This window comes from Heptranchias perlo, chromosome 30 (genome assembly GCF_035084215.1).
Source record: "Heptranchias perlo isolate sHepPer1 chromosome 30, sHepPer1.hap1, whole genome shotgun sequence".
NCBI classification, from domain to species: domain Eukaryota; kingdom Metazoa; phylum Chordata; class Chondrichthyes; order Hexanchiformes; family Hexanchidae; genus Heptranchias; species Heptranchias perlo.
Genome location: NC_090354.1, coordinates 14,644,050 through 14,658,595, shown reverse-complemented (window position 1 = coordinate 14,658,595; position 14,546 = coordinate 14,644,050). Strand labels below are relative to the sequence as shown.

At 39.6% G+C, this 14,546-nt stretch overlaps 1 protein-coding gene across 6 annotated transcripts in view; it reads left to right on the top strand.

Moving 5' to 3' along the window:
• The window catches only part of LOC137299941 (acyl-CoA-binding domain-containing protein 4-like), a 71,641-nt gene that overhangs the window by 16,174 nt on the left and 40,921 nt on the right, over nt 1-14,546 (top strand). For 3 of the 6 annotated variants that reach the window (XM_067968952.1, XM_067968953.1, XM_067968951.1), the window contains exons 3-7: nt 2,445-2,565; nt 5,076-5,160; nt 7,700-7,820; nt 9,365-9,508; nt 12,319-12,516. In XM_067968952.1, coding sequence (XP_067825053.1) covers nt 2,445-2,565; nt 5,076-5,160; nt 7,700-7,820; nt 9,365-9,508; nt 12,319-12,516 — 669 coding nt within the window. The remainder of the gene's footprint in view (nt 1-2,444; nt 2,566-5,075; nt 5,161-7,699; nt 7,821-9,364; nt 9,509-12,318; nt 12,517-14,546) is intronic. The other 3 variants (XM_067968956.1, XM_067968954.1, XM_067968957.1) reach the window with 2 other exon arrangements.

The following is a 14,546-nucleotide window of genomic DNA, read 5'->3' as shown; positions in this document are numbered from 1 at the left end:
GGGTGTATTCTATAGGCCACCAATTAGTGGGAAGGATGTAGAGGAGCAAATTTGCAGGGAAATTACAGAGAGGTGCAAGAACTATAGAGTAGTGATAATGGAGAACTTCAACTATCCTGATAGCAACTGGGATAGTAATAGTGTAAAGGGCAAAGGGGGAGGGAATTTCTGAAGTTTGTTCAGGAGAACTTTCTTGATCAGGATAAACCCGGCAACTACAGGCCAGTCAGTTTAACCTCGGTGGTGGGAAGCTTTTAGAAACGATAATCCGGGACAAAATTAAGAGTCACTTGGACAAGTGTGGATTAATAAAGGAAAGCCAACATGGATTTGTTAAAGGCAAATCGTGTTTAACTAACTTGATTGAGTTTTTTGATGAGTTAACAGAGAGGGTTGATATTGTGTATATGGACTTTCAAAAGGTGTTTGATAAAGTGGCACATAATAGGCTTGTCAGCAAAATTGAAACGCATGGAATAAAAGGGGCAGTGGCAGCATGGATACATAATTGGCTGTGACAGGAAACCCAAGAGTAGTGGTGAAGGGTTGTTTTTCCGACTGGAGGGAGGTGTACAGTGGTGTTCCCCAGGGGTCGGTACAAGGACCACTGCTTTTTTTGATATATATTAATGACTTGGACTTGGGTGTAGAGGGCACAATTTCAAAATTTGCAGATGACACAAAACTTGGAGGTATAGTAAACAGTGAGGAGGATAGTAATAGACTTCAAGAGGACATATACGAGCTGGTGACATGGATGGGCACATGGCAGACAAAATTTAATGCAGAGAAGTGTGAAGTGATACATTTTGGCAGGAAGAACGAGGAGAGACCATATAAACTAAGTGGTACAGTTCTAAAGGAGGTGCAGGAACAGAGAGACCTGGAGGTATATGTGCACAAGTCTTTGAAGGTGGCAGGACAGGTTAAGATAGTGGTTAAAAAAGCATATGAGATCCTGGGCTTTGTAAATAGAGGCAAAGAGTACAAAAGCAAGGAAGTTTTGTTGAACCTTTATAAAACACTGGTTTGGCCACAACTGGAGTATTGTGTCCAATTCTGGGCACTGCACTTTAGGAAGGATGTGAAGGCCTTGGAGATGGTGCAGAAAAGACTTACTAAAATGGTTCCAGGGATGAGGGACTTCAGTTACATGGATAGACTGGAGAAGCTGGGGTGGTTGTTCTTAGAGCAGAGCAGATTGAGAGGAGATTTGATAGAAGTGTTCAAAATCATAAAGGGTTTAGATAAAGTAAATAAAGAGAAACTGTTCCCATTGGCGGAAGGGTTGTAAATGCAGAGGACACAGATTTAAGGTGATTAGCAAAAGAACCAAAGGCCACATGAGGAAAAACTTTTTTATGCAGAGAGTAGTTATATATTATATGCGCTGCCTGAAAGAGTGGTGGAAGCAGATTCAATCTTGGCTTTCAAAAATTGGATAAGTACTTGAAGGAAAAAATTTGCTGGGCCAAGGGGAAAGAGCAGGGGAATGGGACTAACTGGATTGCTCTTACAAAGAGCTGGCACAGGCTGAATCCATTCTGTGATTCAATGGAAGTTAAATACCTTGATAACAAACTAAAATAAGAATGTCAGTTTCATTCTTCTGCAGTTGAAAGCTGAACAAGGAGAGTTCAGGTCCGTGTTCACAGGTAAAGTTACACACTAATTCCCATTCAGAGATGGACAGTTCAAAAGACTGATAATCAATGATGAGCCTTAGTAGAACATTACCATGAACAGGAAGGTGGAGTTGGCGGTGAGGTGGTGTTACTGAGTCCTGCAGCTCCGTGTCCCCACCTTCTTAAGTCATTTAGTTTCTAATTTTTGTATTGTAACCTCTTTGTGTTTTGCTTTTGTGTGTAACAGCTTCTCATTTTTGCACAATTGTGTAATCAAGCATCCCAGCCATTCACCCACTGATTACCATGACAACAGAAAATAAGAGTGCGCAGATTGCTATGCTACTCACTTGAATGTGTGCCACTTTTTTTTTCTCTGTCCTGGTCTTTCCCAGTATACCTAAAATTTGCATCGCTATGGTTACAAATCTGGTTCATTCTCGCCCACATTGTCGAGTATTGTGAATTGAGAGTTTGCCTGGAACTTAAGTGGCCAAGTATTTGACTTCCAGCTGGAAGATACTCAACTCGAGTTCTGTATTTCCTGTAACAGGAATTCTCTTGCCTTAGTTAGCTGAACTGCTGAATGGAACACTTCACAGCCGCAGTAAGTATATCCGAATCCACATGACAAGTCTCGAATTATACCTCTTATTCAGCAAACATGGATCAGAGATGTCGGCAATTATGGAAACTTTGGGCCTGAATTGTCTACCTTTCTGGCTGAAAGGTACCAACAAGTGGCCCAGTGAGTCACATAATGGAGGATAAAAATAAAGTTCAAAATGCACTGTTTTTAGTTTGTCTTTCTCTCACCAGGTTCTTACCGTCCGTCCCATGAGAAGATGCTGAAGTTTTACAGTTACTACAAGCAGGCAACTGTGGGCCCTTGTAGTATTAGCAGGCCTGGCTTCTGGGATCCCATAGGACGTATAAAATGGTAACCTTTAAGTTTTATTTTGTTTGAAACGAGGGTGAAGGGACTAAGGTGATTTATGTAACCAGAGATGTCAACTTGCCGTATTTAATATAAAGATTCTGAGCTCTTCAGTAAAATTCAGCTGTCTGCATTTTCTTGCACTTTCTCTGAGCTTTGGAAACTCAAAGGAACTGAAAAAAATGAGACGGGTGGATTTTACTGATAAATTGGAAGTCTTCATATTACATATGGAGAATTGGCATATCTGTGTAACATTAACATTGCTAACTTTTTTAAATAAATGACAAAAAAGTTCATAAATATGCTAAATAATATTCACTGATACCATGAAGAGACCTGACCTACAGGATATCCTTAGGCCACTTTAATTAACTGTGTTTTTGGGTTGGCTGGATGTCTAATGTGCCTGGAAACCCATCAACATATTTAAGACTCTCTGGCACAAGCCACTGAGAAATCTCCACCTGTAGAATTTTCCTAATACAAAGTGCACACACATAGTGACACATTGCACTTACCTAAATCCAGACAGTTTAGGTGCTGGTTGGCAGGGCCAAGGCTTAGATAACTGGTTACATTTCATTATTCATGCACAGTTCTATAATCATGGATTCCATCCTCATCACTTTTTACATACTTGTAACGTTGTAAAAGTGCACCAAACAAGAAAAGGCCATTCAACCCATCAGGTCTGTTCCTTCGAAGGACGACTTGTAATCTGTGCTGATAGGGACTCTACCCAATCCATTTAATCTCCTGAGGAAAAGGCCAAAAAATGTTCCTCCTGTGCCAGGCCCCGAAATCAAATCAAGCGAAACTCTAGAATACTTGTCTATATTATTCATGATTGACCGGTCGCTTTCCTCAATATGACAACCTAATTGTCTCAGCACCCGAGGTACCATTTATCACCTGGCAGTGTAGACTGTTCTTAAGTAAATGAATCTTCACACTATAGTGGTTTAACCTCCAGCACAAAAGAGTAAATTATGACAGTTGAGTTCTCACATACCAGCACTGTACAGTTAAGAAAAATACGGTGACCTAACCCACTAGTAGTAGGCCAATCAGTTGTATGACCTGGGTTGTCTTGTATTGAGAACTGAGGGTAGTCTTCCACCTAGTCAGGAGAAGTTTGTGTCTGTACTGAGATGGACTGCACTCTCAAGACATTTCACTCACCTGGTGAAAAAAAGGGGAGGGTTGAAAGTGGAATTATTTTTGTTATTTTCTTCTTCTGTATCTCATGAAACATGAAAAAGATACAGCTATAAATCTTTTTGGGACACGCTGTTATCAGCTCGTACTTGCAGTGTAAAAATGTTTCCAGTTGAAGAGTGAAGGGAAAAAATCTAACTAACGGGGCATTTGGCGAGATGTCCCGTTCCAGCAAATTCTGGGCCAATGTGTTTTAGCTGTTTGATTTTAAAGAAGTCTGCTGAAGTTCCCAGAGGTCCCAAACTTGCTGCAACCAAATACCTGCCGCACCCCACTCTGTCGTCCATCACCACCTTTGCCTGTTGCTGGGTTGGTCCCAGGAGGTAGGGCTGCTTGCACCACCTCCTGCTCATCTCCCTTGTGATTGGGGAGCTTGATGACTCTTGTTTACAGACAAATGGTCATAAATGTGGATTGAAACATCCGACTTCAAATAATCCATTCTGTAAACCCCATTCTGTTTTCAAGTAAATTTCAAAAATGATATTGTTCCCTGTATTTAGGCTTCAGGATACTGGCCACTAAATATGTGCTTATACACCAGATTTTACAATAATTGTTTCTGCAATCATCAATCTGGATCCACAGTCAAACGCATGTAATTAGAGTAGCTCATATCACTGAAAATTATTTTTAATTTTTTTTTTCATGAATTATGTTGCAAATAAATGTCCTGGGAGTAGTAGCTCCAACAACAAATTCTAAAATGGTCTATACTCTGTAATCCTCCGTGTTGTGATTTGAGTTGAAAAAATGATGAACACTAACTTTGATGAGCAGGAATCCTGTAGAGAATTGTAAAGTACGTCTACAGAGCACAGTGATATCATCCTACCAGAATGCACTGCAGGAAAAGAAGTAAAAATATCCTTAATAATTGTAAACAACAGCAGTATATTTCTCCACAATACTGTAGCTCATGGTGTAGGATTTCTGATGTTTTTTGAAACCAAAACTGTCCTCTAGTTGAATTCAGTAACATTTTGCAGCATGTTAAATATGGCGATACACAGCACAAAGAGGATTGAAAATAAAAATTTAAAGTAGGTTAGAGATCCCCTTTTGAAAGCTATATTACACAAAATGGAACTGGGCTATGTTGCAATGAGAATGGCAATTTTATACTGAGCCGCTTTAGCTACAGTTGAATGTGTGTTTGGAACAGATGATATCATCGCCAGCTATTTATTCACTCCACTCGTTGGGGATCACTGTTAATATGATTTGATATGCACTGGGTAGAATAAGCACTAGCTGCAAATGAACAGATGTGTGCTTGTTGCCTCCTACAGGGATGCATGGAAAACTCTGGGGAATATGTCAAAAAAAGAAGCCATGACGACTTATGTTGAAGAGATAAAGAAAGCAGCACAGGAGGTAGATTCTTGTGAATTCATATCCACAACCCCTGAGTGCGATAAAGCATGATTGTTTGATTTAAAAGAAAAGAAAAAAAGACTTGCATTTATATAGCACCTTTCACAGTCTCAGGATGTCCCAAAGCGCTTCACAGCCAACTGAAGTACTTTTGAACTGTAGTCACTGATATAATGTAGGGAAACGCGGCAGCCAATTTGCGCACAGCAAGGTCCCGCAAACAGCAATGAGATAATGACCTCATAGTCTGTTTTATCGGCCCTCCATTATATTCCACTTCCAACAAAGAATATTAATTCATATTTTATTTGTAACTCCACTTTACTGGCCTATTCACGTAGCCTTTGATGAAGGAATTTAAATACTGAACATTGTTTAAACTGGCTTAGAGGTACAGCAGATTGGTACCCTGAAGTGCTGTGGAAGGATGTGAGTTTGCATTCACAGTTTTGCCACATGATCTTATCTGTGCCAGTGGGGAGGTGCCAAGCAGTGCCCAGATTCTTCAGAGAGAAGGAGCTTTGGAGGAAGTCACCCAGGGTTCTGGACTGCCCCCTGTTGGCTGACTGAAGTGTAATTATAAATCCTGTCAATTGAGGATGAGAGAGATTGAAATAGCAGAGAAGACAAAAAGAATCTTAAAAACAGAACAGATTTTAGTTGTAAGAAATTTTTAATCCCCTCACGTTTTAAGGGCTCAAACATTTTACATTCAGAATTCTTGTTTAAGTTGAAGGCACTTAAATGCCTGTGAAGCTAGATAATGACATAAATTGCATAAAAGAGGGAAATTTTCAGTGTCATTAAACTGTAATGTGAAGCTGAAGCTCATGCAGACAAGGGTGAATAACAAAGAGATGAGTTAATATGTGAAAATGATGAACTTGTTTCATGTGTAACTCTTTTGTGGAAAGGCCCGGGGCTAAACGTGGCAGCTGAACACTCCATCTTGGTGGGGATAAGGAACGTTTGTCATTATCTGACCCACTCTGAAGAAGCGCACTTCATGTAGCCCCACAGTAAGCAGTATTGACAGGGCCATACAGCATTATAATCATCTGCATCATCTTACGTGAAATCAGTTATGCTCGGAGAGAGATTTTGTGACCTAGAAGTAATGCTAATGACATGACACTATGATAGATGGAGACACTTTAACTATAAACACAGTGTTTGTTGAGGAGGAAAGGAGACTGAAGCAGCAGACCAGGAGTTGGAGCACTGACCTGGAGCAGCCAGCCCACAGCCTTCCACCACCAGCTGTTGTGCACCAGAAGCTGCCCACCTATCACCAGTTAACCAGCAGCAGAAAGGAGGTCTTGGGTCATCTGGATGATGTAGAACAGGAGCAGCAGCAGAGTGGAAGAGACGCAAAACTAGGGAGAGACATAAGAATCGGGAGTGGGCGAGCTGACGGGATGAGAAGTGAGAATCGGGAGCAGGAGAGAAGTGAGAATCAGGAGAGGGAGAGATGTGAGAGATACAGCTGGCTTTTACAGTAAACTTGTTAGTGAATGTGAGTTTTGCAGGCACATGGGGTGGGTGGAGGCTGATGAAGGCAGTATACACCCATAATAAAACTCGGTTTGCTTCTAGTAGTCAAGTCAGAGCTCTGGACTTGGTGTCTAGTGTACCAACATTTTCAGAGTCTGTAATCCTTGTAGAACCCTTCTAGAAACTTGCAATTGTCCCTCTGTTGGACAACCATTTGGGGAATTTTAAAAGAAACAGTGTGATGCAGATATATTTAACTTTACAGTTAAAAATTAGAAACTGGCAAATATCATCTCACAGATATAATGCTTGGAGTTGCATTGAGTTACATCAAGTCTACAGCACAGAAACAAGCCTTTCGACCCAACTGGTCTATACTGGCATTTATGCTCCTAATGAGCCTCCTCCCTCCCTACTTCATCTGACCTTATCAACATACCCTGGAGTTCATTTCTCCCTCGTGTGCTTATCCAGCTTCCCTTTAAATGCATCTATGTTATTTGCCTCAACTACTCCTTGCGGTAGCGAGTTCCACATTCTTATCACTGTTTGGGTAAAGAAGTTTCTCCTGAATGCCCTATTCGATTTAATTGTGACTATCTTATATTTATGACCTCTAGTTTTGGATTCCCCCATTTGTGGAAACATTTTCTCTACATCTACCCTATCAAACTCTTTCATCATCTTAAAGACCTCTATCGGATCACCTCTCAGCCTTCTCTTTCCTTTAATTCACAGCGGGGTACAGGTGGTAAGAGTCTCTAACATTTTGTGGACAAAATGTCCTCCATAGTATCCAAAATCTACACTGGTTCATACTACAAATTAGATTTTGTAACTGTCTAATGCTGCGTAATACAAAGCAGAGTTTGAAAGTAGTTTGGAAATATAGAAAACCTTCAGTATTTACATTTATTTCAGAAGAAACCAAAGAATGTCAGTCTTCCTCTTATGTTTGCGTAGCAGCTGAGGAACAATTGCTGAGTGATTGTTGGGTAATATTCTGCTGGTTTTCAAATATTAATGTTCTCCTCCATTTACCCAGGTTATCGATAAGATGTCAGGGACTGAAAACGCAGACCAGGACTTCAATCTGTTTGAGCCGCTCTATGAAGTTGTCGAGGATATGCCCAGACCTCCAGGCTTCTCTCTGAAGAAGGTATCAGGTATGAGGAAAGATAAGGGGAGGGGGATATTTTCCTCTGTTTGCTAAAGGTGAAAAAGTTGGGATGAGTATAAAGCAGGGAAATCAATTTGTATTCACAATTTGTTTGGCTAACTTTAGTGAATAAGGGAAATTCTACCCCAATGTACTTTCAGCAGAAGACTGAGAGAGACCCTTAAACCCTAGTTTCTGGTTCTCATAATTAAGCAGTTAGCCGTTCATAGTTAATTGACTGCTAAACAACCTGTTCACATTGGAAACATTGTACAAATTCACTATCACTTTACAGGGTTCCTGTTTCAGCCTTCAATGTTAAACTAAACTCATCGTTCCCGAAGAAAAACTCCCAATTAAAATGTTCTTTGCACAAGCACCCACCTCCGGAACTGTCAGTCCTTATCAGCCCTCTCTCAGCAGATGGCAGTTCCCTAACTGGCGAGCAGTGCACTGTACACGGTCAGGAAGGCTGTTTCTTTATCATGTAAATTAATTGTGAATAGTCTCTCACTGTGGAACAAAATAGCACCAAAAATACAATGTTTCCGTGCTCTTTAAAGTTGTGTTTATTTTTTGATGGTGGTCACGGCAAGTACACAGAAAGATGTTTAAAGCAACAAAAAATCTACATCAATTAGCAGATGGGAAGCCTGAATGCTGAAAGAAAATAATATTTAAATACCTAGTCCCAGGTTTGCTTCTATTTGTTTTTGTAGCTTAATTAAAGTGAGGGACGTCAATAATCGAGAAACAAACATGTAACATCACTTGGGCTACTCATTGTCAGCATTAAGCACTCCCAATTGCACAGTGTACCTGAAACTCCAGCCTCCACTCTCCATACCAGCCATTCTTGTAACCTGTCTAATATCTCTGTTACACTTAGGCCATTTGAGCAAATGAGACACACATGCTCTCTCACTCATACCAGTGCATTTGTATTGCCTGCACTTAGTTTCTTTTGAAGCCTGTATGCACAAACTTACAAACTCCATCATGCATACGCCAATGGCCAGTGGCACTTGTGAGTTTTGGAAGAAACGAAAGCACCCAGTGTTTATGGCCCATTTCATCTGGTTACATTCCGTTCCCGTGTAGCCACTGACACGAGTTGATTGACAAAAGGACTCACCTGGCGAGTAGGCAGGATGGTTTCATTGGATGTCATAAAAGTTGTAATCTCGTGGTGTACATTGCTGTCTGGGGTGCTCTTGGTTTCAGGTATTATATCAGCTGAGAGGTGTGGAATTCAGATTAATTACTAACCATGAAGGATGTTGTATTGTTTGAAATAGTATAGAATTCTTCCAGTATAGCGCACACTGCATAGTCAGCAGCTCACGATGGGCCAGGATCCAATAAGCACAACTGTGTACTGTAATTAAATGCAGAAAACAAACACTTTTGGATATTTTTCATTGTACATTCTTCTCATTGAATCACTCAATTGGTGAGTTTATGTTACAATAGATTTTTTTAATATATTGAATAATAATCTGCAGCCTCTTATTTTCCTCAAATTCCATTGACAACATTTTGTGACGAAAGAATGCCCTGGATTTTTAGGTGAAATTCATGATGGTCCCCTGACATCGACTCCATATATTATAAGGAATGGAACATTGAAAAACCATGATAGTGGCATGGCCTCAGAGGAACAGAGTGAAGAGGAGCAAGATGTAGCAGCAAACAGTAAGAACATCTTCTTAATCTTTTGCATTTCTATGAACTAGGCAACCTCACAGAATCAGCATGAAGCTATCGGGAAAGGACGCTGAGTGAGTGTTAAGGTGGACTGAATTATGGCTACAGTGTACACAACTAATTTAGCCAGACCCCTCCATCTCGCCATCCCCCTTCCTGCTTTCAAAATCCTCCCCCCAAAAAAATCTCATTGACCATGCTTTTAGCCCCACTCTCGAACTCCTTAACAAAAGCAAAATACCATGGATGCTGGAAATCTGAAATAAAAACAGAAAATGCTGGAAATACTTAGGTCAGGCAGCATCTGTGGGGAGAGAAACAGAGTTAACGTTTCAGGTCGATGACCTTTGTCAGGTATTTCCAGCATTTTCTGTTTTTATCCCAAACTCTTTTCCCAGTGCTGTTATTTTGACCTGTCGCTCTTTGCTCTGTAAAGAAATTTTGAGATGTCTTTCTGTGCAGGAGGAGCACGTTCAAAATGTGAACTATTGTAAATCCATTTTTTGGACATTTTTTGCTTTCTCCATCCTTTTCTAGTCTTTTATTCTCTTTTTCCTCTTTATCAGTGGGGCTAGCAGTTAAAGTTCAAATAGCTTTTGAAAAGCATTTTTCAGAAGATTTCAAATCAGCATCCGTTCCCCTGCCCTTCCCTACACAATCTCTCAGATTTGACAGCTAATTTTTGAATTGTTTGGCCCATATATCATGTTGTGTTAGAACTCCAGGTACCTAGAATACTACATTTTAAATATGTTGAGTCATATTTTTCTCTCTTTATTAATTTTAATGAAAAAGTAGCCATGAGTAAAAAGTGGTGTAATGTTGGTAGAAAATGCTAATCGATAATTAATTCCTGGATTCCAATTCCTCCAAAAATGGATTAGTGAACGTTAGTTTAAAAAAAACAGATTTTTTACTATTTTACTATGCTACTATTTTCCTTTATGTCCACATATGTCCTTTGCTGCTACTTTGAAGTAATATTCATACCTTACCATTGCACTCTTCTTTAGGGCGTACAACTTTTTCTGAATCTCCTGCAAGTCCATCAGGGTACCTGACATGGACACTACTCTTTCAGTGACAAATTGCTATGCTTATTATCTCCTTAACATATCTGGATTCTGCCTCCCACCAAAAATCTGATTGTGATGCTGCATTGCCACTACATACAGGACCTGGCCATGAACTTTTGCTAATTGTTGATCCATTCTCTACAAATATTTCATAATGCATAGCTGCATTGATGAACATTGACGTTTACTTGAGAAGTGTTAAAGGATCATTATCTCAGATACGTTGAGATTGGCTGCTATTTAACAAAATCATACATTTCAAATCCACACTGTTTCTGTGATTTCATGAGTGAGACTTAAATTATGATGAAGATCAGGTATTTCACCTATTTCCCATGAAATAGGAAAGTATGGCTGGTTATTCCTCTGTAAAGCAGTGTTATTGGTGGTCATGTCTTCAGCTGTCTAGGCCTCAAGTACTGGAATTCCCCCCAAACCTCTCCGTCTCTCCACCTCTCTCTCCTCCTTTAAGACGCTCCTTAAAACCTACCTTTTTGACCAAGCTTGAGGTCACCTGTCTTAACATCTCCTTATTAAATATGTGATTTTGGTGCTGACCTTAATATTTTTATGAACACAGTCCGTCTACTACCTTTTCCCAATTCTTTCCTTTTTTTCTCTCCCACCAAATCGCTCTCCCTCTACGTGTTTAGAATTCCTTATAAAGGACATACAACCCCCACAAGAATTGTCATTTAATGCCATACCACCCTAAAGAAAATTGTGTTCCTTGCTGTCTTATACCTAAAGACTAAATTTTTTGAGAGATATTGTTGGAAAGCCAAAAGTGTTTACTTGATTTGGAGTTTGAGATATCAGCATTTCAGTTGGTCAAACCATTGCCGGTGACGTGCGATTTAGATGGAAAATAAATCCGGTGCAGATTGCAAAATGATCGAAGTGAATAGACTGCCAGTTTTTGGAGGGTAAATGTGCCAGGCTGAAAGACATCGAAGAACATCCAATATTTCGAGAATATTGGATGAGCAACCAGCGATCCAAGTCCATGTTGAAACAACCAATGTTGACGGGACTGAAAAAGGGATCTTGCTCGGGGAATAGGAAGAGCTAGAAAGAAAGTTACAAAGCGAGATGTTAAGGGTTGCATTCGTGGGAATACTACTTTATGCCATGCATTAAACCAGCTGGAAGAAGATTAAAAGAGTGGTGTAGGGGGGAGGGTTTCAAGTTTGTGGGGCATTAGGACCAGCTTTGGAACAGAAGGTAGCTGTACAGAAGGGACAGATTCTACCTGAACCTAACTGGCACCAAGAATAGACAAAGTTGTGACCTATGAGTTTAAACCTGGGGATGGGATGGAGAGACTTACCTGAGAACATGGCGTGGGGGGGAGGAGTTATGATTAAATATAGTGAAGGGGTAAAGTAGTCTAAAATTATAAACCCAAGTAGTGAGGTATGGAAAGATATACCTAGGACAGATAGGAGACCAGTTAAGAAAGATCTGAAGGAAATTATAACAAAAACAGAAGGGAAAATGGTACTATAAATGGGTCACAGCTGTAGTATTAACATACAAAAGCACAAAGCATGAGAACTAGAGGAAGTAATTAGAATAGAGGGATGTGATGTTATAGCCTTAGAAAAGTGGATTTACCCAGGAACTAAACATTCCGAAGAAAGAATATATGATTTAATTGGATAGCGAATATTGAAAAACTTTAGTACAATAAAATTTTAAAATCTGAATTTATTTTTGTAGGAAAAACAGATCGATTTCATGAGAATGAGGTCACGCAAAATGGCAACAGTGATAAGGACCCATGTCAAACCAATGGCATTGTTCCAGAGGATGGAGATCTTGATCCAGAGGTTGAGATCTCTCAGCCGGATGCAACAGTGGAAATCATGAGGACAAATCAGCCTCTAGAGAATCCCTCATCGTTTCATGACATCACAGGTATATGATTTTAAGATAATGGGCAAATGTACCAGAGGAGAGATGAGGACAATTTTTTTACGCAGCGAGTTGTTATGATCTGGAATGCACTGCCTGAAAGCATGGTGGAAGCAGATTCGGTAGTAACTTTCAAAAGGGAATTGGATAAATACTTGAAAAGGAAAAAATTGTAGGGCAATGGGGAAAGAGCAGGAGAGTGGAACTAATTGGATAACTCTTTCAAAGAGCCAGCACAGGCATGATGGGCTGATTGGCCGCCTTCTGTGCTGTAAGAGTCTATGATTTTAAAATGTTAGTCCTGTCGTTTCAGCACATTTTATAACACGTCAATTCTATCTTCCCAGATCTCTAAATTAATTTTTCCCTCTTCGCTCCATTCATCCTATGTTCCCATTTAGTATCATTTCCATATACTTAGACCTTTTACTTTAAGTGGTACAAGACTTATCCCAATCAGTTATACATTTCATTAATAGCAGAGTCCCTGGAATATTCATAAATTAATTTACCCACTCAATACATAATAATGAAAATGTCTCTGATTCAAGTAACATGTTTCACTATAAAATGTCATAAAGATACATTGTGGAAGGAACAAATAGATTCTCTATTCTATTTTTTCACTACATTTATTCAAATTATTATATGCATCATGTATTTTGTGAGGAAAAAATAGCAAATGATTTTATATAACTTTAAATTCAGAGCTTTTGTGGGAAAGTGAAAATAAGTTAGTGCCTTCCACACTTTTCCATTCAGTACATTTAATTCATTAAAATATTATTAAAACAATTAATGAAAAACAGGATAGATTACAGTGAGCAAGAGCATCTCCAAACTGCATAATTATCAATCAGGCTCCAAGGACAGATGAATGATAGTGAAATCTGCTTCCAACATCAGGCCAATTCCCACTGTCCCTCTTTTTATGAAAAAAGGAGTCACGTGCTACAGCTCTGTGGATAGGCAAAGTCGCTGAACACTATATTTGTTGAAAAATCATCTAAAATACAGGGTCAATATACCTCATCAGCTGAATAAAGACCAGACGCAAGAAATGGAAACATCTTCTTCAAAAGTATAAATAATTGGTTCTCAAAAGTCGTATCAAGAGGTTTGTTTCAACTGCTCCAATCAGTGAGTGTTATGCCACAAGTAACAATGGCCCAGATTTTCCTGTCAAAATAACAGTCGGGCAAATGGCGCTCGCCATTATTTATGTGCAAATGGTACAGCAACTTCAGGCGAGAGGCAGATGCGCGGTTAAACTCAAATATCCAAAAGTTGTTGTCCGAGTGGCGCTGCCCCGCCGTTAGCTTTGTGAAAACGGCACCCTGCCGTCTGCCTCACCATTGAAATGCATTAAATGGTGTGAAGTTGCTGTATTTACATAGTAGATATGAACTAAACTCGCCAGAGAAAGTTAAGTCTTGTCCATTCCAGGCTAAGTACCCTTTTAATGGTGTGATGATAAGGGTCAATTACTGCCAAACAACCTCTCTGGCACTGAAAATTAACTGTTACAAGTTTTATTCCTTCAGGTTTTCAGATAATTTCAGCAGAGTTTCATTCCTTCAGGTTTTAATTGTTGTTGGTGATTTTAATAATGTTAAATTTTAATTTTTTTTTACTTTTCTTTTCTATCTTTTTTTTTTTCTTTCTCTCTTAATCCAAACTTTCTTTCCCTCTCAATTATTTCTCTTTCTGTACCTGATTTGACATTGAATTCATCCACTCTAACTTACACTTCCTCCTCCATCCTCGCACTGTTAATTTCACAATCCTTCAATCTCATTGGTTAAATTGATACACAGTTGCTTGCCCTGTTCACGCAGGTCCCAGATGCCCGGTTTCCCTCACTGCGATGTTATCAGCAACTTGCCACGTAAAAAAACGTTAAAATCTAAACGTGTAAGGGCAAGTCTAACTAACGGCAGACACCGTTAGATGCCCTGTCACAGCAAAATCTGGCCAAAATGTTACTTCTGTCTGCGTGAGTCATCGCCTGAATCTCTGTCTCTGAAATGGAG